Source organism: Harpegnathos saltator, unplaced genomic scaffold (genome assembly GCF_003227715.2).
Source record: "Harpegnathos saltator strain DR-91 unplaced genomic scaffold, Hsal_v8.6 scaffold528, whole genome shotgun sequence".
In the NCBI taxonomy this organism is placed as follows: Eukaryota; Metazoa; Arthropoda; class Insecta; order Hymenoptera; family Formicidae; genus Harpegnathos; species Harpegnathos saltator.
The window spans coordinates 31,385-58,065 of NW_020230347.1; the positions used below are offsets into that span (position 1 = coordinate 31,385).

The 26,681-nt window shown below is 36.0% G+C and overlaps 2 protein-coding genes across 2 annotated transcripts; one reads left to right on the plus strand and one right to left on the minus strand.

The window, feature by feature from the left end:
* Positions 1–3,463: 3,463 nt before the first annotated feature.
* Positions 3,464–26,681, minus strand: LOC105183019 (pancreatic lipase-related protein 2). Its single transcript, XM_025303034.1, has 8 exons — positions 26,055–26,681; positions 22,048–22,125; positions 16,771–17,036; positions 15,704–16,178; positions 7,417–7,665; positions 4,836–4,950; positions 4,543–4,755; positions 3,464–4,433 (listed from the first exon to the last, which is right to left on the minus strand). The coding sequence occupies exons 1-8, from the start codon at positions 26,140–26,142 to the stop codon at positions 4,343–4,345; spliced, it is 1,575 nt and encodes a 524-aa protein (XP_025158819.1). The 5' UTR covers positions 26,143–26,681; the 3' UTR covers positions 3,464–4,342.
* LOC112589503 (uncharacterized) lies at positions 12,565–13,195 on the plus strand. Its single transcript, XM_025303035.1, has 2 exons — positions 12,565–12,888; positions 12,987–13,195. Exons 1-2 carry the CDS (start codon positions 12,783–12,785, stop codon positions 13,187–13,189), a joined length of 309 nt encoding a protein of 102 aa, XP_025158820.1. The 5' UTR covers positions 12,565–12,782; the 3' UTR covers positions 13,190–13,195.

Here is a 26,681-nt window from a genome sequence, read left to right on the forward strand (position 1 = left end):
AATAAGATCTTTAAATCTTTGTGCTAAGGATTTAATTAGTTTGATTAAACATTAATAAAGGGTTTTTAAACGTTATTAAATAAGAAATCTCGTTTACTATTATATGCATATACATACAATATGTATGTATACAATGTATATTATTATATGGAGTGGCTGTGATTTTTTGGTTCGCGCGTTTTGTTCTGCTGAAAATTCTCGCCCATGGAACATCGGTCTAAAAGCAACATAATGTGCATTGTGCAACCATTGAGTGAGTTCAAATGTTACAACTAAAAGAAGTAAAAAAAAAACTATATTACTACTAGAAACTGAAAAAATCGTGTTGGCGATTTTCAGAATTTACAGATCGATCCTTAAATCGATTCAGTTCCAGAAAATCGATTAGAAATTGATCTTTTAGGCTCTGATTAATCGATCTTCGATTAAATCGATTTAAAATCAACATCCCTAGCTTGATGTCTAGTCGCCTTCCGTCTTCCTGGGTTCGTGCGTGCGCAGACTCAGTCGAGCGTGCTCGGCCATTACTAGCCTCCACCCGCCGCGCCGCCCCGAGTCAGGGGTTCGTCTGTTGGCGCTTCGCTGAGCGTACTCAGTCTCCGGGCGATCCGTCCAGCGACCAAAGATCAGGGACGGTATGTTCGTCGTCTCTACTGAGTGTCTGCAGCACTTGATCGCCCTCCGTCACGGATGTAGGGAAAAAGGAAAGCGCGTACGTCTTCCCGTCGAGTCCTCGGCCTCGACGGAGATCCTTTCGCGCATTTCGCAACTTGCGAGCAAGCGCTCGACCAGGAGTCATAGGGCCAGAGCACAGACTTTTGCATAACACATAATACACAACGCATAAAAGAATCAACTAATCAGAGTTCTTCATTTCTGTCCTGAGGAGGGAAATGAAGAAAACTAATTGGTTTATTCTCTTATGCGTTATGTATTGTGTGTTATCCAAAAGCCTGTGCTCTTGCCCGAAGTATCCGAGCGTGCAACCATCTTGACGCATGCGATCGCAAGCAATTCATTGGGCAATAATTGTCCAAGACGCCCAACGTTGCGAATCGCGGCTAATCGCCGCTTCGTCGCCGATTCCGATCCGCGTACGCGTCGCGCAATAGGCCACGCCTATCAAGCGGCCTATCCGTACGACATCACATGTACTGCATCACACCGCATTGTACCGCAGCGCCTACCGACCGCAATCCGCGACAGCACCTTCAAGGCCGAGTTATTATATTTATATAGAGCTATAATAAAGCTAATTTATATCTCAGACATCTGGCTATGTTTCTCCTCACTAAACCCGGACTCCGACGAGCTTTATCCGCGAAAGACGCATAGCAGCGATCGAACAGCGGAGTTCGGCCGTTACAGTATAAAAAAATTATTATATAGCATGTTAAGCTATATAAGAAACTGCTTAAATTCTTGAATTACTCCATTAATTTTTTTTCTTACAAAAGTTATGAGCCTTTAAATTTTACTTATTTAAAATATAAAGAAAAATATTAATTTAATTAGTTTGTACGTAATGTGTATAACAAAATATAAATAATGTAGTTCGTAAATTATTTTTCATTCATTCATTCATTCAATATTTTCATATTTTTCATTTATAATATACAGGGTTATCGAAAAATATCGGACACCCCTATTATCTCCAGAAGTACGCGCTTTTACGGAAAATAACTCGAATTAAAGTTGTAGGGATCATGAAGTGAGTGCAAAAGTTCGTGCGGAGTTTGCGAGTAAAAGTCACACAATGATTAGGCAAACAAAAATCTTTATTCAATCAATGATATATTCTCCATCGTTTTCTATAATCTTTTCCCAACGTTCTGGCAGCATACGGATGCCTCGATCATAAAAACTGCGCAGTTTAGATTCGAAGAACGAAGAGACGCCGTTTTTTAAGGCCTCCAAAGAGTCAAAGTTTTTTCCATTTAAATAATTTTGCAATGACCGGAACAAGTGATAGTCAGTGCGATATCAGGAGAATACGGTGGATGCGTTAAGACATCCCATTTCAGGGTCTTCAGTTTGCGCAGCGTCTTTTTCGAAACGTGTGATCTGGCGTTGTCGTGATGAAAGACGACTCCCTTGCGATTTGACAAAATCGGACGTTTCTCTTTTATTTCTCGATTCAGATTGGTTAATTGGCGACAGTACTTGTCCGAATCAATCGTTTCGCCAGCGGGGAGAAGCTCGAAATAGATTATGCCCTTGCAATCCCACCAAACAGAGAGCATCACCTTCATCGGGTGCAAACTGGCCTTTGGCATTGCGTCACCATGCTCACCTGATTGTTTCCATGTCCGTTTGCGCTGAACATTGTTGTAGAGGACCCATTTCTCATTGCCCGTCACTAGTCGATCCAAAAATCGACTCGTTATTGAGCCGCCCGAGTAAAGAAACGGCTGCAGAAATTCGCTTGATTTTGTTCTTCTCGGTCAGCAAATGGGGCACCCATATATCGAGCTTCAAATCGAATCTCATCTTTTTTAAACGCCGAAAAGTGGTTGATCGGTCAACGTTTAGTGCTGTAGCAACTTCTTCTGTTGAAATCCGCGGATTATTGAGCACTAAAGTACGCAAAACATCGTCATCAATGTCAGAAGGTCGACCAGAGCGTGGCTCGTCTTCAAGGTTAAATTCTCCGCGCCGAAATTTAGCAAACCATTTTTCCACAGTTCGTTTAGCTGGTGCCTCATCCAGATAAACATCCTGAATGTTTTTTACGGCTGCGGCAACGTTTATTCCCTTCCGAAACTCGTAAAGCATAACATACCGTAAATGCACCTTATCGATATTCATTTTTAAAGTGATATTTCTCGAAGCAGTTTGTATGAAAACAAATGATTTTTTTTTAATAACAGCTGAAGACGTCACCTTTCCAACGTTATATAATATGTAGATGGAAGTATTAATGACAACACTTTACGACGCTTATAACTCCATCTATTGAAACTCCGCATGAACTTTTGCACTCACCCAATATATAAAAGATAAATGTGTGTTAAATATGACATAACATTATAAGAAAGTTGTCCTCCCCGAAAATTACGCACACATAATCATTCATACACATGATAATTTCCACAGGACGTCCAAATATTTTGTGCCAAAAGCTAACAGTGCACTTTCACTCTCCGGTATGTAGGAAAATAGAAAAAAAATAGTTTAATAGCAATCTCGTCCTGGAATACTTTCGTTCTCCCCGAAAATTGTGAGCATACCACCATACTCAGACAGATTATAATTACTTCCGGCACTCACAGCGCTCTGTGCCAAAAACTGACAATGCACTTTCACTCTCTGGCATGTGGGAAAATAGAAAAAAAGTTGTTTAATAGCAATCGCGTCCCGGAACACTTTCGTTCTCGTCGTATCCCGGAACGAAAGTGTTCCGGGACGCGATTGCTATTAAACAACTTTTTTTCTATTTTCCCACATGCTAGAGAGTGAAAATGCACTGTCAGTTTTTGGCACGGAGCGCTGTGAGTGCCGGAAGTAATTATAATCTGGCTGAGTATGAAGGTATGCTCACAATTTTCGGGGAGGACGAAAGTGTTCCTGGACGAAATTGCTATTAAATTATTTTGTTCTATTTTCCCACATGCCAGAGAGTGAAGGTGCATTGTCAGTTTTTGGCACATAGCGTTGTGACTACCGGAAGTAATTATAATCTGTCTGAATGTGGTGGTATGCACACAATTTTCGGGGAGAACGAAAGTGTTCCGGGACGAGATTGCTATTAAACTGTTTTTTCTATTTTCCCACATACCAAAGAATGAAAGTTCACTATCAGTTTTTGGCACAAAGTATTTGGACGTCATGTGGAAATTATCATGTATATGAATAATTATATGGGCGTAATTTTCGGGGAGAACAACTTTCTTATAATATTATGTCATATTTAACACAAATTTATCTTTTAGTATATGTATTTACATTTATATTAAGTGGTTTTATTTTAAATAAAGGCTATTTTCAATTTTTGCTCGAAGAACGTTCCAAACTTCAATGTCGTTACTTTATGTTACAACTTTTATTCGAGTCATTTTCCGTAAAAGTGTGTACTTCTGAAGATAACAGAGGGGTCCGATACTTTTCGATAACTCTGTATAATAACGCGCTGTTGATTACGTGTTAAGCCTAATACAGCTAAATTCATTACTTTAATAAAATTACTTTAATAAAATAATAAATTTACCAAAAATTACGGACCAGCATTCGGAACAATTAAGAAACAATTAAGAAACAATTAAGAAACATTCACGGTTTTTTCGAAATCCGATCGTCTCTAAAAAATCTATTTATTGAGATATAAAATCTCCTTGAAATTATATTATAACGACGTGCTCTCCGATCGTTCTCTCTGTAATTCTACGTACACTTCGCGCGAATCAATTGCCGTATTCATTTTGCAGTATTCCCACCTAATTGACAGAAAAGACACAATTTAACGGTAACATTAATGAACATAAAAATTTACACTTAATATACGTTTACATTTAATGTAAAAATTTCTGTAACACACATATCTACCTATGACCCTTACGATCCTCGATGGCGAATTTATTAAAGAGCATTATATCCCCATTTGGATTTTCTTTCTGCATAGCATCCTCTTCTGTTTTATTACCAATACGATGGTATGAAACTATAGCCGTGATGTTCTCGATATCGGTTAGGAAAGTATCAAACGTCATCGCCGCGATGTTATAAAACACCATCCGATCGTTCCTTCGCTTAGGCAAACTTAAATAATATTTCAAATAATTAACAATTTCAACACTAATCAAACTGAACTGATTCGAGACCTAAACATTTATACTTACATGCACTGAATCGTGAAGAGTGTCGTCGAATTACTCAGAAATATTTTGAGGGACAGTGTTCCGAATGTCTTCGGCATACCCTCGGACGTAATCACTGATGCTCTCAGAGGCTTGCCTAAAAGGTACAATAATTAGTAACAAAAGAATCATTCTTGACAAGGTATATTTCTCTTTTAAGGTTTCTTGTCCTTCGTTGTGATATTTGATTTAAAAGAGGGACTAGTCAGAAAGAAGAAAAATACAGACTAAAAGTTCTTACAAAATATTTTGAGATAAAAAAAATATCCTTAATCCTTTGAAGCAAACATTTCTCTGTTCAAGTTTTTCATGAAAATTTGCATATAATGGTTTTTGGTGTCGCTGATTATGAATCCGCTGTCGGAATTTCGAAATTCAAGAAGACGAATCCAATATGGCGGACAAAATTTTAAAAGATTTTCGATTTCCATGAAAATTCGTAGGTGGCTTTAAGGTCGCTGATTACGGATTCGCTGTCGTCTGTGCACAAAAGAAAGAAGCTTTGTGGGCACTCAGAACAAAAATAAAAAGTCCAAAAAAATAAAATAAGAGAAAACAAAAAATTATGCATTAAAAGCATTAAAATAAAAAAAAGAAAAGAAAAGAAGTGGAAGAAAAGGACAACAAAAATAGCAAAAGGACAAAAGATAACAGCAACTAAAAAACAACAACAAACGGATAAAAAGAAACAAAATAAGAAATAAGACAAAAATAAAAATAGATACTTTTTTTATTTCTTTTTTAATTTCCAGTATTGGATATTGTTACTTATCGAATTTCGTAGGTTGGCAAAACTGCTCCAATTCTGACAACGGATTCATAATAGCGATTCTGAAAATTTCTATATATCAATTTTCATGAAAATAAAAATTTTTTTAAATTTTTGGTCCGTCATATTGAATCCGCCAATTTGAATTTCAAAATTCCGACAAAGGATTCATAATCAGCGATCCCAAAAACCTTTAAATGCAAATTTTCATGAAACTTTTGAATAGAAAAATGTATCTTCACAGTTTTAAAAGGTATTGCATATATGCAACACTATGCCGCAAAGGGTTAAAGTAATACTTACAATTGGTCAAGATCTGTAAAATAATTCAGACGCTTTTCTTCTGTTCTAACAATCAATAAATAACCATAAAATTAACGTGACAATATCACGAGAAAATATAAGTTAAAAAGATAAGTTACCACGTCAATTTCACGGCAATTTATTTATTGTCAGAAGTAAAGAAAAGTATTCGAACCATTTTATCGATCTGTTTGAGTGTTATTTTACGGATGACTATATATTTTTTTCCAACACGTTTTGCAAAAAGTTTTAGCATAAAGGAGGAGGGTCCCTAAGGCCTGTTTTCGGCACCCTTCAAAATTGGACCAAAATGGCTGGAATCACTTTCTTATACCTTTGGAAGTAATATTTAGTCAATTCCAGCCTAAACGGAAGTACTTAGAATGTATACTTCAAATATACATGGTGCATCAATGCACCCGTATCAAGCATTTCTTTGGAAAATTAAGCGTTTCTGAGAAAAATGTTTCAGATAAAAGTTGTATGGCTTCAACGAGGACATAAGATGGTGTCATTAGTTTGACCTTGGATAGTCATTTGAAGGTCACGTGAATGTCGATTTCAATATTTTATATAGAACCCCCTATTTTTACATATCTTGTAGCTTATCTCGAGAGCTTTCCAAAACACTTATAACTAAGTCATTTTTCATTAAGTACTTTGCGAGTTATAAAGCTTCTTACAGATAGATTTGTAGAAACGTACTTAAGGAGATCCGAGATTGAAATCATATTATTTATTCTTGTTGATTCTCCACACGTGAACCAGGTCCCTGGGTACGCGCATACACGTATTTTGTGTATCTCTGACATTAAGATGTGAGATCGGGTGCGATAAGGCCATAGACATAAGCAGAACTTGGTCTATTGAATTAAAAGCTTAAAGGATCGTAGTTGCTCAAAACGGTGCATACAGTTCTTAAAACAGTTCTTTTCAAAACTTCGTATTTAGCATTGCGGCAGAAAATACATCAGTCATTTCTTTCAGAAGTATTTGTAATAAGTGTTTCTACGTGATCTACGATAATGTTTTGGAAAGCTCTCGAGATAAGCTACAAGGTATGTAAAAATAGGGGGTTCTATATAAAATATTGAAATCGACATTCACATGACCTTCAAATGACTATCCAAGGTCAAACCAATGACACCATCTTATGTCTCCGTTGAAACCATACAACTTTTATCTGAAACATTTTTCTCAGAAACGCTTAGTTTTCCAAAGAAATGCTTGATACGGGCGCGCTGATGCACCCATGTATACTTGAAGTATACACTCTAAATACTTCCGTTTAGGCTGGAATTGACTAAATATTACTTTCAAGGGTATAAAAAAGTGATTCCAGCTATTTTAGTCCAACTTTGAAGGGTGCCGAAAACAGGCCTTAGGGACCCTCCTCCTTCCTCATTTCTGACACTATCATTCAAGATAGTCACAATGAAGAAAAATACAGAAATCTTGACAAGAAACTTAGTTCTTCAGGCATTCTGATACCGCAGAAAGGTGATTCGGCTCTAGTAGGCAGGTAGTAAATTCCCAAAGGTCCACGATTAGCTGCGTAGCCCATTTCCTGATTCCGTTCGATCGTTTCCATAGGAAAGCACATTCCTCTTATGTAAGATATCCTATCCGGACAAGGCCACGCAGCGAATTTACATTCCTTGTTCTGCGATTGGACGCTCTCCATAAAGTAGTACCAAGCTCTCAGGTGACTGCATGCTATATTCCGGTCCAACTGATTTTCTGAAATGTGCAAACGAACAGAAACGAATCAGATACAACTTCACATAAAAATAAGTGTCCTTTAATATATTGCATGTCGTGGTGTTAATTTATAAAAAATTAATTAATAATTGAATTATCAAAGATATTGATAAATAAGTATAATATGATAAATGACAATATGATAAATAAGTATAAATTGAGATGCATAAATAAATTGAGATGAACTGCGTTTCGTCTATCGGCTATAAAACCGATTCCTGAATTGTAATGAATTATATTCATTTATATATAATGTAATATAATAATTTATATATAATTTATAATTATATATATAACTATTTATATATATAATTTATATATAATATAATATAGTGAAACACAATTATGGCAGTGATACCAACCAATTACCAATGATTTAGTGAAATCTACTCCAACTGAAATGAGTACCGGACAATGGGAATTTTCCTTATAATTTTATGATCATAGAACTTTGTTGTTCTAACACAAAAATTGCTCAGAATTTTCCCAAGTGTAGCATAAGTCCCGATAGGAATTTGTAAATTTATCTTACAGTCGGTTATCCAATTAAGATATCAATCGAAAATCCCATTTTTGCTCAAAATTAGATTTTTTTACCTAAAATTAAAATAGAAATATTATAAAAATATATTTCTCGTCTTTTTCAATTGGTAATGTCAATATACTTTTATGGTATCAAACTATTTCTTACACCACAATTATTGTATTTAATAGAATATAAAATTCAGAAAAATAAAATTTGATACTTTTGGCTTTCGCGGTGTAGAGAAATACTTGATTGATTTCCGAATTGATGCCACATCTATCATAAATTTACTTCTAATGTTTCATAAAAATTCCATTTTACTTCTTCACAGAGAGAAATAACCTAAAATTCCGAGATGCTTTCTTTTTTATATGTATACTTTTAAGGATAATTAAGTGCTTATTAGATAATTAGTTGGTGTACTGTAAAGGAATAGAACAGAGTAAAATGAGATAAAGCAGAAGAATAACAGAAACAAAGTATTGTATACTATATTTCTCTGAAACTAAAAATATGAATTGCCATGTTGAATTAACTTCTATGTCGCTATCTTTGTTTAGATTGTTAGAATATTTGTACATTTCTAAGAATTCTCTGTATTTTCGAAGGAAATAAATATTGGTTTTGGTTAAAATTGAAGTTTAATCAAATAAAATTTATTTCTATATGATGTGTGTACTAGTGTCGTTTGTGTTAAATGTTTCAGGTGCAGACTCATTCAGATTTATGATAGTAAATTTATGGGACTCTGGTTATTCTTGAGAGATATACGAATATTAGTTTTATGTATTTTAGTAAGGCTGTACAAACTCTAGGAGACGACAGATTTTTTAGATTAGGGCAGCTTTATGACGTCTGAGAATATAGTACATTCATTTCCTACATCTCCCTCCTCTCATTTCATTCATTAACTGATCGTCTAACAAACATTTGCAAGGAAACCGTCAGAATTGTCCTTCACCGATTTCTATAAGCATCGAATATATTAGTAGAGAAGAAGAGATCCATATTTTTTTATATGTGCTTTTGCCAAAGTTTAAAAATTGAAACAACCTCTGTATTGTCATCATCAATTTTACGTATAAAAATAATTTTTTATTATGATGTTCATGATTTTCTAATATAATATCCACGATTTTCAAGCGGGTTATGTACTACACATAATATACGAATTTCTGTTTAAGGATACGTGTTTGGTTATCGGGTCAAAAAAATCGATTTTTTTTACATATTTTGAAAGATAGAGGTCTTAAAAATGTGCCCTTAAAATATTATGTCAAAACTCGAATAATTTTGAAAGTTAGAAACCGTTATATAGGGTGTCCGGAATGTGATCATTAATATTTTGTGTACTGGTAGATTAGGTGTAGCCGAGAAGAAAAGTCATGTACCGTAATGTCAAATTGGCAATAGTTATCGAGTTATTAATTGAAACATGTGAGCTAATGAGCGCATAGAGAGCGCTGGACGGCCGCCTCTTGTCGCTTGCGCTCGCTCGCTCGTCGTTCGCGCTCGCTCGCTTCTCGTCGCGTGTGCATGCTTCTTGTCACTTACGGTTGCCTTTCGCCGCGCGAAATAAGCCATCTTCTTATACACGGAGCCCGTCCTGTCGCTTTCTTGTGCGCTCATTCGTTTACACATTTTAATTAATTACGGAATAAATATTGAAAAAATTGTAAAATGGCACAGGACTTTTTTAATTGTTTTAACGAGTTCTACCAGTACACAAAATATTAATGATCACATTCCGGACACCCTGTATAACACAGCGCAGATAGCGAGGTAGGTAGCACGTAGCATCCTTCTTTTCAAAGCCGTTATGGATCGAGTCAGATCGGTTTAAAAACGTCTGTAGATGTAAACAAGATAATATAATGCTATACTATCCTATCTGTATTTGTATACAGGATTTGTCAAAAGTGTGGAAACCCTTAAATAATTTTTGTAAAAATGAAAATATCAAAAAACGGTAAAACACGCATTTAGATTTTTCAAAAAAGCTACCCTGTAACATGGATACCGATCATTCCCCACCCTCTGGTACGCAGAGGTAAAAGGGAGGTTGAAAATTTGTAATTGGACTAAGGGTCGAGTGGGGGCTCATTTGAAAGCTCTTTTCATAATAAACACGCCCATAAAATTTTAAATCACTACGCCCCACTAAAAATGGCGGCCGTTCAAATTTCGAAATTTCATGCACTTAGTGTTATCCAGGATCAACTGCGTGGAAGCGGCATGAATCTGATTCCGCGCGCGCGCGCGCGCGCGTATGTGTGTGTGTGTGTGTGTGTGTGTGCGTGCGCGTGCGCGTGTGTGCGTATGTGTGTGCATGCGTGTGGCTGAACAAGTGTGAATGTGTTGTATGTATAGTCGTGATAGGTTGCAAAACAGACGATTGAAAACTGTCATCTCTCTTTAATAATTCAAAACCTTTTACTCCGTGTTTTAAAATAAATTTTACTCAATGTACTAAAGTAAATGCTGAAAGTGACTGCCATTTACTTCCTGACAATATGCCAATCTTTGGTAGAATGCAGAAATGGCCTTTTGAGACAAATCTATGATTCGTCTCAAAAGGTATCAAATCTATTTTATCCCTTATTCGCTGTATCAATTCTTGGATGCTTTCAGGTTTTGTTTTGTAAACCTTACTCTTCAGGTGTCCCCATAGATAATAATCAAGAGGAGTTAGATCTGGTGACCGAGGTGGCCAATCCTCTCCTCCCTCATTTCTGTTCCTTCTTCCTATCCATCGTAATGGAAAAGTCTAATTTAAAATTTGACGTGGCCCTAAACCAAAATGAGCAGGAGCTCCATCATGCTGAAACCATATTTCTTCGAAATTATTTGGAAAAATATTTCGTATGGCTGGAATTATTTGATCTACAAGTAATCTGTCATACCTTTGAACATTCAGATTTTCTTAAAAAAAAACGGTCCTATTAAGTAACCATCTATTATTCCATACCATACATTTATTTTTGTGGGTATTGTGTGTGAGTTTCCCGCACCAAATTCGGATTCTCATCTGACCAGAAACGAAAATTTTGATTATTAACTTCTCCCGTTAACGTGAAAGTTGTCTCGTCTGTAAAAACAATTTGATAAGGGAACATGGGCCGGACATCTATTAGTGCCATCATTCTTTCACAGAAACCTATACGACGCTCCACATCTCCGTCTTGCAATTCTTGAACATATTGTAATTTGTATCCAAGTCCAAACGGACTTGGGAGCAATATCGTGAGTTTGAGCGGTTCTGTTAATAGTAGAATTGGGACCTTCAATAAATGTCTGCAGAACATCAAGTTGTTTTTCTTCGTTAATGGCAGGTCTCCCTGATTTAAGGCGATTGTTTACGCTACCAGTTTCTCTGAAACGTTCCATTGTTTTTAAGATAGTGGACTTATTAATTCGACGATTCGGATACGTTTCATTAAATAATTGAGCGACAGCAGCGTACGACCGCTCGTTATTACCCCATCCACGCATCATGAGGATAGTGATTCTTTCACATTCCGACAATTCGCCAGCCATTTTTAAAACGTTTAATTTTTAATCTGCCTAAGATCTGTGAGAACTGATTTTAAGTAGCCGTGAGAACTGATTTTAAGTAGCAGTGAGAACAACTGATTTTAAGTAGCCGTGAGAACAATTGATTTTAAGTAGCAGTGAGAACAACTGATTTTAAGTAGCAGTGAAAACAACTAATTTTAAGTAGCCGTGAAAACAACTGATTTTAAGTAGCAGTGAGAACAACTGATTTTAAGTAGCCGTGAGAACAACTGATTTTAAGTAGCCGTGAGAACAACTGATTTTAAGTAGCAGTGAGAACAACTGATTTTAAATAGCAGTGAGAATAACTGATTTTAAGTAGCCGGTTGATCCTGGGTAACACTAACAAGGAGTTGACGCAACCTGTTTCATCGATTTCAACACGAGTCATAGCACACTCAATAGCTATGATGCCGTGTATAAACACCCTAACATAATATGCGTGAATGCGTCTTTGTTTACGAGTAATTTGCAATTAAAGTTTGGCTCGCGGAGCCATGCCCACATAGGGTGCAAGTTACGACACTCTTTCACGAAGTCGGCGTGGCTGAGCAGGCAGAGGCTCCCGCGCCGCGAACACTTTTGCGCCGACGACGGCGTTCGAGTCCCGTCGACGACAGGTTCGTTTTTTTTTTTCGTATGTAAAGACATGTAACAAATATTTTTATATTGTTCTTATGTATAATTCCTTATTTTGTTTCTACGCTATTAATCAAGGCTAATTAGAAGAGTCAGGTCTTTCAAATATGAACACAACTTTTTTATTAATTACAATAAAATGTTTTTATCGCGTAAATCTATTTCGCATAAATATTTCGTATGGTATGGGAAAGAAATGGCCAGACAGTGATTATTTTGTGTGAGAGAAACCCGAGAGCCGTTAGAACCGTTACAAGTGGAAAGGAACCCTCTTCCCTTTCCCCTTCTCGCAGAGGGATTCTCATGTTTTGTGACGTGCTCGCTTCATTCTCTGGGCAGTCTTCGTAACGTGAACAGTGAAAAACTCGTGTTAAAAATGGAAACCACGTTTGTAGATAAAGTAACGATCAGCTATGTGCAAAATCTAGCAAAATGTGATATTACGAAAGAAGAGTTGACGGACGCAATAGAATATCTTCGAGGTAAATATATTGAATGTGTGAGCAATGGAAAGATATATTTGTACGTATTGTTATTGGCTTTGTATACAATATCAATTATATTGAATTCATATTTGCAGATGTCCTGATACAATTTCCGTCCAGTCTTGTTGACAGTCGCGAGGTATTTTACAACCTCAATCAAATATGTTTTCCACCAACTATAGTCAAAAGTGTATTTGTGCAAAAAATTATGCGTTCATTACATGCAGTTGGTGCAAAAAACTATTATGTTTTACATGCTTTTATACGGTATTCCATCCGCAGAGTTGCGACAGCATGACCACATTTTATAATACATAACTTTCATTTGTATGCCTTATATTTGTCTTATGTGTGTGTGTGTATGTGTTTTGATACGGACAAAAACATTTTATTGTAATTAATAAAAAAGTTGTGTTCATATTTGAAAGACCTGACTCTCCTAATTAGCCTTGATTAATAGCGTAGAAAAGAGAAATTATACATAAGAACAATATAAAAATATTTATTACATGTCTTTACATACGAAAAAAAAACGAACCAGTCGTCGGCGGGACTTGAACGCCATCGTCGGCGCAAAAGTGTTCGCGGCGCGGGAGCCTCTGTCTGCTCAGCCACGCCGGCTTCGTGAAGGAGTGTCGTAACTTGCGACCTATGTGGGGCACGGCTCCGCGAGCCAAACTTTAACTGCAAATTACTCGTAAACAAAGACGCATTCACGCATATTATGTTAGGGTGTTTATACACGGCATCATAGCTATTGAGTGTGCTATGACTCGTGTTGAAATCGATGAAACAAGTTGCATCATCTCTTTGTAAGTGCATAAAATTTCGAAATTTGAACGGCCGCCATTTTTAATGGGGGAGTTGTAGCGACTTAAAATTCTAAGGGTGTGTTTGTTATGAAAAGACCTTTCAAATGAGCCCCCACTCGACCCTTAGTCCAATTTAAAATTTTCAACCCCCCTTTTACCCCCGCGTACCAGGGGGTGGGGAATGATCGGTATCCATGTCATAGGATAGCTTTTTTGAAAAATCAACATACATGTTTTACCGTTTTTTGATATTTTCATTTTTATAAAAATTATTTAAGGGTTTCCACACTTTTGAAAAACCCTGTATATATTTGTATTTGTGTTTAAAAGGTCAAAAATGATTATTGAATTCAATTAGTGTATGTTCAGTGCTCGCTCGATCTTTGCTTCAGAAAGACGTGCTTAGCGCAGCAAGAAGTGGATAAAAAATTATCAAACAATGATTCTTAAAACAATGATAGTAATAGATATCACGATTGGACTGCAAACAAAATTATTTGACAAGTATCACAACAGCCAGCGCTTGAACAAAGCTGAGAGAGCGCTCGCTCAAGCAACCAAAATGGTTTGAATGGCACAAAAAACTAAGAAGCGGCATTACAAACTTTTTATGAAAAACAGGAGAGTTTATTATATGACCTTGAAATAGCTGATTAGCATCAAACAATTGTATTTAACTTTAAGTATTTAAACTTTTGTAGTTCACTGTACTTAAATCTTTAAACGCATTTTGCTCGGAACATTTTTTTCACTTGGCCATCACGATATCTTGAAAACGGATAGTCCGATTGATTTCAAATCGGATTCACATCAAAATTTGCAGGGAATATAAAACACAAGTCTCTTTCTAACATGAACTAAAATTATTTTATTATAGCTTGTACTTTTTTTGTTATTGTAAACAATATGACCAATTTTCATCGAAAAATCGATATTTATTTTTCGGAATATTTTTTTAACTTCTAATTTTTCTTTTCGCTTTATTTATTTTAGTTCATGCCATAGTCACATGTATGAAGATTATGTATCACTTTAGTTTTGTTGTTTCAAATCACCCGAAGACAAGTTAGGATGGTCGCCATGAAGAGAAAATTTTTCTGGGGTAACTCCCGACAAGCAATTTTACGGGCGCATTATTTAATAAATTTTTCCTTTAAAAATCATAAATGTAGTAAAATATTAGGAGTACAAGCCTATATAAATTAAATATTGATAGAATTTACAGTTTAAGAAAAAAAATTCCGGAAAAATCTATTTCTGAGCGCTGCAAAAGCAAATGTACCTTTAAACAAGATAAAGATCATGTTGAACATGTTCGTTTAAGCTAAAAACAGCTTAGTTTAATGTTTTACGTATTAAAAAATAGTTTTTGATAATTTACAATGAAATCTGGAAAAAAAATCTAGAAATCGTGGTTTACTGCTCTTTCTTTACTAACTCTCTTCCTTTACCAATCAGAATTCATCATTTTTCTAGGAAATCGCAATTAGATTCCAAAACGTTTTCTATATGAGATAGCCTAAACAAAATAGCGTGTCAGGAAAAAATATATGTCCCAAGCATCCCACTCCCCCTTCTCTCTTTCAGATTGGATCATAGGTCATAGATTGGATCTCACTACAATAATTGTATTCAGTCAGAGCAAAACTCATTACTGATGATCATTACTGATTATTCATCTTGTTAACGACATAATAAACAAAACATAATTAAGTTAAGCATCGATTACTCAATGCTCGTTTACACAAAGAAAGAAATAGTTAATATAATTGGAATTATAATTATTTTCAGCTCCTACTATATATTTTCTTGTTATAGTAAAAAAAAATATAACATAGTCACAATATGTATGTAGAATTATTATTGTCATATTAATGCTAAAGTAACACTTATTACCAAAATAGTTCTCTTAATTATAATTCTTTCACTATATAATTATAATTACCAACACTAGATATTTTTTTCAATGTAACCGCATTTTTATGGAAATTAGCGCATACCTTGTAAATGACTGACCACTACCGAATTCTTGATGTCGACACAGCCGGGTTGTTCTTGGCCACCGTTGGGAAAGAAGTCGATATGTCCAAGCGGCTTGAGCAAGCCAAAGCCATCAATGAGATCCGGCGAGCCATCTGTGTGAATGACGTCAACGAGATTGGCGTCGGAGGCATCTAACTTCCTTGATTTCTCTCTGAACAAGTGATGCCTGAAGAACGGTGAGGCTGGGTCAAGGCCCGTTATGCGGCCCAGCATCAGATTCTTCTGTTTCAATATCTCCGAAGCGCAGCCGGCCACATGAGCGCCCAGACTGAAACCAATTACGTGAATATCGACGGGACTAATTCCTAGATTAATGATGTCTAGAAGAATCAGAGCCAGTTGTCGACCGACCAACTCGCTATTTGCCACCGCAAGACTATAACTGGTACCAGCGCCTTTCGTCCAGTCCAGGACGATGATATTTAAATCCTCCTGTAAATGGGACACAATGTACAAAATTCAATAAAGAAATATGAATTAATTTATATAAAATAGACTACGATTAATTAATGATTTTAACTTAAAAAAGGAGGATAAAGTTCACAAAGACCGATCACTGATCATTAGTGAGAATTAAATTATTGAATTGAATTATATTGAAAATATAAGAGGATAATAATATTTGATAATGCAAACTAAATGATTAAATGAATCAATAGAAAAGAATCAATAAAAAATAATACTGAATTGAGTACAATTCTTCTACCCTAACTAGAATATGCGCTGGGCAATGGGGGTTAAGCCTGCCAACTAAAATTGTTCTTATTTTGCACTTGTATAAAAATGTTGTTGTCTTTGATTCGTACTGTATAATCTAATAATTAAATATAATATGTTAGTAAAAAATTTTATATCTGTCTTTCACATTAGATCACGTAGTCTAAAAACAATAGCTACTCTCATGCCAGTTTATGTACAGTTTACTCATTGAACATTTTCCTTTTCTTTCTTTTTCTCTTTTCTCTTGATATTTCGTGAAAGATAATTAAGATAAGTAATTAACAAAATAATTGTTAAACATTACTAGATTAAAGAGCAAGTTCACGCCAATTTTCACGCTGAGATCGCTACCGCTGCCTTTGTAACCGTGTATCAACACCTTGAACGGCTTAGAGGTATTAAAATGAGAATGCTTGATAGATTGCATGTCATCGCCATATTCCAACAATTGTGAATCCTGCTGGTCGGCATGTGTGTAGAGGAAGAATTTAGTTTGAATTACGTTAGGATGCTCGGGCGGTCGTTTCATAGGTAGATGCGATTGTGGGGCCGCAAAACAGCCTACAAAATCTAAAAAAGTTTTATAAATTTTGCATTAGAAGCGAAGTTCATTTTCTTTTGAAAACTTCGAAAAATTATTTCTTTATAAAAAAGAACTGCGAATAGCCTCTTTTTGAGAATAAGAAATAGTTATAATCTAAAATTTTAATCAACCCTAACTATTAGGGGCTTGCATGTATTCTGATCATTTTTTCACTTTAAAAAGGCATTTATTGAAAAAAATCGGTACAATATATTTCAATCAAAATATTTTCCATCATTTTCTACAACTTTTTCCCATCTTTCTGGCAACATGGCGATACCGTGTTGAAAGAACGATGTTGGTTCGGAAGCGATCCAATCATCGATCCATTTTCGCACTTCTTCAGCATTTCGAAACCGTGTGCCAGCCAAGCCATGCTGCATCGATCTGAACAAGTAATAATCAGAAGGCGCTATGTCTGGTGAGTACGCTGGGTGCGGCAGAACTTTCCATTCGAGCTGCAACAGTGTATCCTTCACAACTGTTGTAACGTGAGGTCTAGCGTTGTCATGCAAGAGGATGACTTTGCGTCTGTTACTCGCTATTGCTGGTCTCTTTTGCAACAATACGTCGTTCAATTTGTTCAATTGACGTCGGTAGACATCTGCAGTAACAGTTTCATTCGGTTTTAGCAGCTCGTAATACACTACACCGTGCTGATCCCACCATACGCACAGCAAGACTTTATGGCCATGAATATTTCTCTTTGGTGTCGATGTGGATGGCTCTTCTGGACTAACCCATGACTTTTTGCGTTTGGGATTGTTGTAGTAGATCCACTTTTCATCGCCAGTAACAATAAGCCACAGAAAACTCTTCTTTTTTTGCCTGGCAAGCAATGAAACTGCGATGTTGAAACGGTTCGAAATGGCATTTTCAGTCAATTCGTATGGTATCCATTTTCCCTCCTTTTGGATCTTTTCCATCGCATGTAAACGTCTGGAAACAGTTGATTCATTAACTGCTAAGCTGTCTGAAAGTTCTTTGAGAGTTTGAGCTGAGTTTTCGTCCAATAAGTCTTGCAATTCGTTGTCTTCGAACTTTTTTGGTCCTCCAGGCCGTTCTTTGTCATTGACATTAAAATCACCACTTTTAAACCGTTGAAACCAAAACCGACAATTGGGATATGACGGAGCAGCATCACCATAAATTCTAAAAAGTGTTTGATGGGCTTCGGCAGCAGATTTCTTCAAATCAAACAACAAAAGTAATGAATGTCGAAAATGCAATTTTGAGCGTTCCATGATTAGCGTCTGTATACACTGAATAACTCAATAATACTAAATGGTAAACTGTTATTTTATGTAGAGAAATGTGAAAACCATCGAATTTAACAGTTAGGTTAGGTTGTTTTACATTGATACTTCGCATTTTCACCAATATATGGCGCTGATCAAAATACATGCAAGCACCTAATATAATATATATTTCTTTATTATTTTAATAAAAGTAGTAATAAGACATATCTGCAGTAAAACAATAATTGCTACAGAAATTATATTTTTCTGGTTATAATTATTAGGTGTACAACTTTGCTTCCACCGTTTTCCTATAGATGGCTTTAGCGATAAGTAGTGGTCGAAATAAATAGATCATAGACGTCATGCAATAAACTTGGGCATCTGTCAACATAACCCCATAGAAACATTAGTCGATTTGTGTCTGCATCATAAAGTTATTCTCGATTGAAAATGTCAGTTTACGAGCCAAATTCTCGTCATTTGCGGGAGGTTTTAATTTTCTGCTTCAATATGAAGAAATCTGCGGCTGAGGCTCATCGAATGCTCTCAAATACTTATGGTGAGGGCGCTATTAGTGAAAGAACGTGTCGTGAGTAGTTTCAACGCTTCAAGAACGGTGATCTTCACATCGAAGACCGGCATAGCGGTGGAAGAGAGAAGGTTTTCGAAGATGCAGAATTGGAGGTATTATTTAATGAAGACTTGTGTCAAAGTCAAGAAGAATTGGCACGATCATTGGGAGTGACTCAAGAAGCAATTTCAAAACGCCTCAAAGACATGGGAATGATTCAGAAGCAAGGAAATTGGGTGCCGTACGAGTTAAAACTGAGAGATGTTGAACGGCGTTTGTTTGCTTGTGAACAGTTGCTTAAAAGGCAAAGACGGAAGGGATTTCTGCATCGCATTGTGACTGGGGACGAAAAATGGATTCATTACGATAACCCCAAACGCAGAAAATCATGGACATATCCACGTCGACGGCCAAACCGAATATTCACGGCTCCAAGGTCATGCTCTGTATTTAGTAGGACCAGCTCGGCGTAGTGTATTATGAGCTGTTAAAACCGACTGAAACAATCACAGGCGATCGTTATCGAACGCAATTAATGCGTTTGAGCCGAGCATTGAAAGACAAACGACCGCAATACAACGAAACACGATAAAGTGATTTTGCAGCATGACAATGCTCGACCCCATGTTGCGAAAGTGGTCAAGACATATTTGAAAACGTTGAAATGGGAAGTCCTATCCCACCCGGCGTATTCTCCAGACGTTGTTCCCTCTGACTATCATTCATTACGATAACCCCAAGAGCAGAAAATCATGAGCATATCCACGTCGACGGCCAAACCGAATATTTACGGCTCCAAGGTCATGCTCTGTATTTGGTAGGACCAGTTCCGCGTAGTGTATTATAAGCTGTTAAAACCGAATTGTTTCGATCAATGGCACACGGCCTGATTGATCAGCACTTCCGGTCTTATGAAGAAGTAAGAAATTGAATTGATTCGTGGATCGCTTCAAAAGATGACCAGTTTTTTCAACGCGGGATTCGTACGCTGCCCGAAAGATGAGAGAAAGTAGTGGCCAGCGATTGACAATACTTTGAATCATAAATGTATAACCAGTTTTTTACAATAAAGCCTCAAATTTCGGGAAAAAAACGGCGAAAGCAAAGTTGTACACCTAATATATTACTATTGCAGTAACAGTAACAAACGCTTTTCTTTTACTGCGTGTATAGTTTAAAATATATGTATTTAACATATACAAGATGTTCGGGATCTTTTGGAAACGAAAAATTGTGAAGATTAATCAGATCAAACTAAGAAGAAAAGTCATATACCGTTTTACAAAAATCGCAATAGTTATTAAGTTATTAATGATTGGAAATCAACATATCTAGAGGCTCTTTTTATTGATAACTTGAAAATTTGCCTATTTTTTGTAAAATGGTAAAGGACTTTTTTGTTCAGAATGACCTAATCTACAATTATTAGGTGTTCCGGTTAGTTTTGAGGGCTTAATATAGATGGCTATAGCTACAAATTTACCAGAAATATTTTGAAAGTTGGTACACCATTTTAAAGCTTGGATATTTTTACAAATAATTTGACACATGGCATATGCACTCATGAACATAATCACACTTTTCATGCTATTGAAAATGCAGCATAGTAAAAAGCATTTTCGACATTTACTACTTTATTGTTTTGACTCAAAGAAAACGGCTACTGAAGCCCATCGATTCATCTCAGAAACTTATTCTGACTTTTTTCCATCGGTTGAAACTTGCAAGTACTGGTATCGACGATTTCGGCGTGGTGATTTCAATTTGAAAGACAAAGAACGTTCAGGTTAACCAAAAAAGTTTGAAGATTCCGAATTACAGGCATTATTAAATGAAAATTTAGCTCAAATGTTTCAAGAACTAGCTGAAGCATTAAATGTTGGTAAATCAACCGTTTTAAATCGTTTACAATCAATAGGGAAGATTCAAAAAGAAAACAAATTGATTCCACATGCATTGTCTGAGTTGGTTCAAATTGATTCAAAATAAATTCATTTAACCATTTGCCCTTCATTACTTTCTCGTCACAAAAAGAAGCAGTTCTTGTATTAAATTATAATTGGAGATGGATAAAAATGGACCTACTATGATAATCCTAAACATAAAAGTCGTGGGTAAGTCCAGGACAACCATCGATATCGACTCCAAAACGCAACATCCATGGAAGTAAAGTTTTATTGTTGCATTTAGTTTGACGTAAAAGGCGTTTTATAAGGTATTTTATAAGTTGCTACAACCGAATCACACGGTCACTGCTGTGCGTTATCAACAACAATTAATCGATTTGAATCATATTTTAAATCAAAAACGTCCAGTAATAGCTCAAAGAAAACGCAAAGTGATTTTGTTGCACGACAATACTCAACTGCACGTTGCAAAAACAATTAAGGATACATTATTGGCACTTCAATGGGAGGTCCTACCACACGCCGTGTATTCATCAGACTGTGCTCCTTCTAATTAGCACTTATTTCAATCTATGCAGCACAGCCTTGCTAACTAGCACTTCAAATTATATGAAGAAATACAAAAATGGCTTGGTGAGTGGATTGCTTTGAAAAACAAACATTTCTTTTATCGCGGAATTCACTTGTTTCTCGAAAAGTGGGAAAAAGTTATAGCTAGCGATAGAAAATATTTTGAATAAAATATAATTTAATGCCTCTCAAAAGTAAACGTATTTCTTTTGCAAAAAATCCATCAAAGCTAACCGGGACACCTAATATATGACGGCTATTGTATAATATTTAGTGATAGATACGAGTATATTGAACTTTAAACCCTAAATCTTAAACCTGTCGCTAGGCACAATAACTGTCATATAATTGTAGATTAGGTCATTTAGAACAAAAAAGTCCTTTATCATTTTATAAATACTAATAAGTAGGCAAATTTTCAAGTTATCAATTAAAAGAACCTCTAGATATGTTAATTTTCAATCATTAATAACTGAATAACTACTGTGATTTTTGTAAAATGATACTTGACTTTTCTTTTCAGTTTGACTTGATTAATCTTCACAATTTTTCGTTTCCAAAAGATGCCGAAGATCCTGTATATATGTGGGAAAAACAAAAAGTTTCTACTAAACGAGAATACTTGTCTGAAAAACATTTGAACTATAATATAATTGTTTTTATTTAATCTTCGACAAAGAAATTTAATTAAATTGGCCTTTTTTCTTACCATAGCAGATTTTGGCTCTCCCCTCGCGAGCGGTAATTCTCCTTAACATAGCACGATTCCTGGCCGCAAGAAGCTTGACTGCAAAAGTAAAAATCGATGTTCGACATTGGGAATTTTAATCGCCGAATCAAGAAATATATTCGAGCATTATAAAACGATGGACGTTCTGTCTGCCTCATCGCATCCCACTTATGAACCTTCCTTTCACTTAGCAAAGAAAACACCACAAATAAATTATTGTCCGTGCAGCGTCGCTTTAATATTATCCATGTGCCGGCAAATACAATATCCTGCGCGTTCATAAAATTCCGTTCAGTCTATCGCGATATTATTGTTGCATCACGTAGTTGGAATAGTAACTGCAGTCTACAAAAGTATGTCGTATGCAAATATGGTCGTAAGTACGTTGTAAACCTTCTCGACAGACCTTTGGGAGTGAATTGTCATGAATGTTCATTCCGTATATGCAGTAAATGTCTATATACGTTATATCTGATGATTATACGATCAAAGTATACGATTAACATTATTTTCATCATCGCTAAACTTTTGTTACGCATTCAAACGATATATTGTTTTAAGTGATTAATTTTTTAACAATAATTGTCGCACATATGTGACTTAATTTTATCAGCGATTAAAATACTCTATGAAATTGTGAAGTTGTGAGATGTTTGTCAATAATGATCGTTTATAATTGGAATATTAAAATATTTAATAAAATATTTAATAATATTAAAATATTAAATAGATAAAATATTAAGTATGAAAAGATTAAATTAATATAAAGCATTGATATAAAAATTAAACATTAAATTTAAAATATTAAAAAAACATGAAAATAAATTTATGGTTTTCTGTATAATCAGTTCTGTATAATCAGTTCTGTATAATCAATTCTGAATAAAAGCTGCGATATTCTTGCCTCAATAAATTTCAGAACGCACATCTCTTATGCAATAAAAACTGTTCTTTTTTTAATAATTTTCGAAGAGTAAAGTTTTTTTTATTGGATATCGGATATTGAATATTAGATTAGAATAGATACTGAATTTCATCGCGAAAATGTTGCAATATTGCTTCCACTGATAAATACAAAAAGAATATATGTATGTGTTTTATGTAAGTCCTAAACGAGTTTTCGAAATCTACCGGCGGTAAAGCGAAAGTTTTCACGTTAAGTACGATCGTCAAAGTGTTAACGAATAATGGAGTGCTCGATACAATATTAGCCAATCATTCCGTTCCGATGCCCTATTCTTTTGAGCGATCAGATTAAAAATCGCAAATAATTAACACGTTCACAAGCAGGATTTATTCGACGAACTTTCTTCACAGACTACTTCACAAACTATCTCGAATTTTTGTTTTACGTAATTGTGTAGAATAAATATAGTTCGTTTTTATAGAAAAAAAATGATTGCTATCATTTATGTAGCGTTCATCGTAACGGTATTCACGATTTTTTCACTAGTTCTAATGACTGAACCGAAAAAAATAAATACAATTATATCAGTTTATAATTTTAGCAATTATAAGCAATTATAAACAATTATATCAGTTTATAAAAACTAAATAATAAGATGTAAGAATGAAATTTTCGAAAATCTTTTCCTATGGGAAGATTAAAGTTTTCTTGACTTTTTTGAATGAAACCCATTTTTTATCCATAGTGTTGTAATAAAGATCAAAACAAATTTAATGTGATATGATTTAATGTGATATGAACTTACGTTATTTGTATCAATATTTAACAATGAAAAAGAAATATGAAATGTACAAAATTTGTTTTGTTTAAATAATAATGGTCTGAACAGGTAAGGAATATTATGTTCGCAATATACTATAACGTTAGATGCTCAAGACGCGATGTCAACAAAAATGACATTATAAGTTGCTATTAAATTTGTATATTTTATACGTAATAAAAATATGTAAATTTAAAAAATTGAAAAATGAACTTGACGAGTGTACGTACTCCTACATTCTTATATTGTTATGACTCTGTAAAACGAGTTTTTGTCGTCCGCATTCCATACGGTTACATAACGATTAACGGTGGATCACCATAAATGCGTTCGTGCCGATTGAGATGTAAAACTCGCGAAGCTTCCCGTACAACTCGCGAAGTACCGTACAACTTTTTCCTTTTTTTGCAGTCAAGCGTTGAAACGGTCAAAGAAAAGCACCGGAAACATTCATCATCCAAAAATGTAAAAATCACGAAATGCAAATGCGACGCACGAAATCATTGATAACTTTTAACGGACGTGTTGAAAACGACGTTCCGCTCTTCGACCAAATTCGCGGTATCCGATGATGAGTAATGCATTGTTCCACAAAAGAATGTATCAAAATTTAAAAGGTAAGGCAATTTCCTGAAAAGCCACAATCCAAATTCCAACGACGAAATATGAAGTAAAATATCAAAACTGCCTCGTCGTAGCTAGATGCATTAGTATCTACTCGTTTGAGCACAGCAAGAGCGTATTCAAATGAGTAGACATCAGTACTCCTGTATATACCTAGTCTTTCGTGTTATTATTTATTTTATTTTTATGTATTTATTTTATTTTCATATGTTATATTATATATTGGGTGAGTGCAAAAGTTCGTGCGGAGTTTCAATAGATGGAGTTATAAGCGTCGTAAAGTGTTGTCATTAATACTTCCATCTACATATTATATAACGTTGGAAAGGTGACATCTTCAGCTGTTATTAAAAAAAAAATCATTTGTTTTCATACAAACTGCTTCGAGAAATATCACTTTAAAAATGAGTATCGATAAGGTGCATTTACGGCATGTTATGCTTTACGAGTTTCGGAAGGGAATAAACGTTGCCGCAGCCGTAAAAAACATTCAGGATGTTTATCAGGATGAAGCACCAGCTAAACGAACTGTGGAAAAATGGTTTGCTAAATTTCGGCGCGGAGAATTTAACCTTGAAGACGAGCCACGCTCTGGTCGACCTTCTGACATTGATGACGATGTTTTGCGTACTTTAGTGCTCAATAATCCGCGAATTTCAACAGAAGAAGTTGCTACAGCACTAAACGTTGACCGATCAACCGCTTTTCGGCGTTTAAAAAAGATGGGATTCGATTTGAAGCTCGATATATGGGTGCCCCATTTGCTGACCGAGAAGAACAAAATCAAGCGAATTTCTGCAGCCGTTTCTTTACTCGGGCGGCTCAATAACGAGTCGTTTTTGGATCGACTAGTGACGGGCGATGAGAAATGGGTCCTCTACAACAATGTTCAGCGCAAACGGACATGGAAACAATCAGGTGAGTATGGTGACGCAATGCCAAAGGCCAGTTTGCACCCGATGAAGGTGATGCTCTCTGTTTGGTGGGATTGCAAGGGCATAATCTATTTCGAGCTTCTCCCCGCTGGCGAAACGATTGATTCGGACAAGTACTGTCGTCAATTAACCAATCTGAATCGAGAAATAAAAGAGAAACGTCCGATTTTGTCAAATCGCAAGGGAGTCATCTTTCATCACGACAACGCCAGACCACACGTTTCGAAAAAGGCGCTGCTCAAACTGAAGAGCCTGAAATGGGATGTCTTAACGCATCCACCGTGCTGCCAGAACGTTGGGAAAAGATTATAGAAAACGATGGAGAATATATCATTGATTGAATAAAGATTTTTGTTTGCCTAATCACTGTGTGACTTTTACTCACAAACTCCGCACGAACTTTTGCACTCACCCAATAACATCTTTGTTATTGTGTCTGTTTTTAATAATACTGCAGGTACTATTAAGCAGTTCCCGTCTCCTCGAAACAATAGTATATTCCGGCAAAATTGAATTCGGGATATTCGGTGTTCGGATTTTAATATTATGACTTTGCAGGAAATTGTCTCAGTTTCTGAATTTCGTGATTTTAATGTTCCGGGACAATACATGTTCACGATTCGCGAACTTCGTCGTCTAGTCGTCTCCGCGCGCCGTAATTTCCGATGTATGCACGAGGAGCACTCGTTAGCTCACTTACCGGGCTGCAATTTCTCGAGGATCGATGGAGCAACGATGGTTACCAGCAAAACGAGGAGAACGTGACGAAGAACGTCGGTTGGCTGCATCTTGCCACTGGATCGTCGGAGGCTCGTGTCCTTCGAAAAGTTTGTTGCATCCTCTTACGTGTCCCACCTCCTCCCACGCTTCTTCTTCTTCCTCTTCTTTTTGTGCTGCTATCGCTATCTCTGTTTTGCGTGCCTCTTCGAACCCGTTTCTTCCTCCACTTCTTCTTCCTCTTGTTTCCTTGCCGAAATACCTCGCGTTTCTGTCGCGATCGACGAGGTGCACTTTTTGTTTCCCTTCAACGTCGGTCTCGCCGGCGCGGACTTTATCCGCTCGTCAAATCATTGCAAAAGCGTGCGTTCACGAGTAGCCGTCTCTTTGCGCAATCATCTTTCTGCTTGCCGAAGCCTGACGACGACTGCCCCGGCGCTTTGCTCAAGTTCCGACTCACTCCATACCAGACGGAATTCGCTTCGTTTTCTCGAGTCGTTTACTTTTCTCAATTACCTGTCAGATTTTACATTGTGTACATGTCTTCTATTTCTTATAATGTATTCTTGCATTCATTTGTGCATCGTTCGTTATAGCGTGTATGTGTGTG

Excerpts from the sequence above, each read along its gene's own strand:
- LOC112589503 (XM_025303035.1), top strand. The coding sequence starts at position 12,783 with ATGGAAACCACGTTTGTAGATAAAGTAACGATCAGCTATGTGCAAAAT. Across the intron at positions 12,889-12,986 it reads CGCAATAGAATATCTTCGAG|ATGTCCTGATACAATTTCCG; the intron begins GTAAATATATTG and ends TCATATTTGCAG.
- LOC105183019 (XM_025303034.1), bottom strand. The coding sequence starts at position 26,142 with ATGCAGCCAACCGACGTTCTTCGTCACGTTCTCCTCGTTTTGCTGGTA. Across the intron at positions 7,666-15,703 it reads AGTGGTCAGTCATTTACAAG|AAAATCAGTTGGACCGGAAT; the intron begins GTATGCGCTAAT and ends TGCACATTTCAG. Across the intron at positions 4,951-7,416 it reads AGCCGAATCACCTTTCTGCG|GCAAGCCTCTGAGAGCATCA; the intron begins GTATCAGAATGC and ends TGTACCTTTTAG.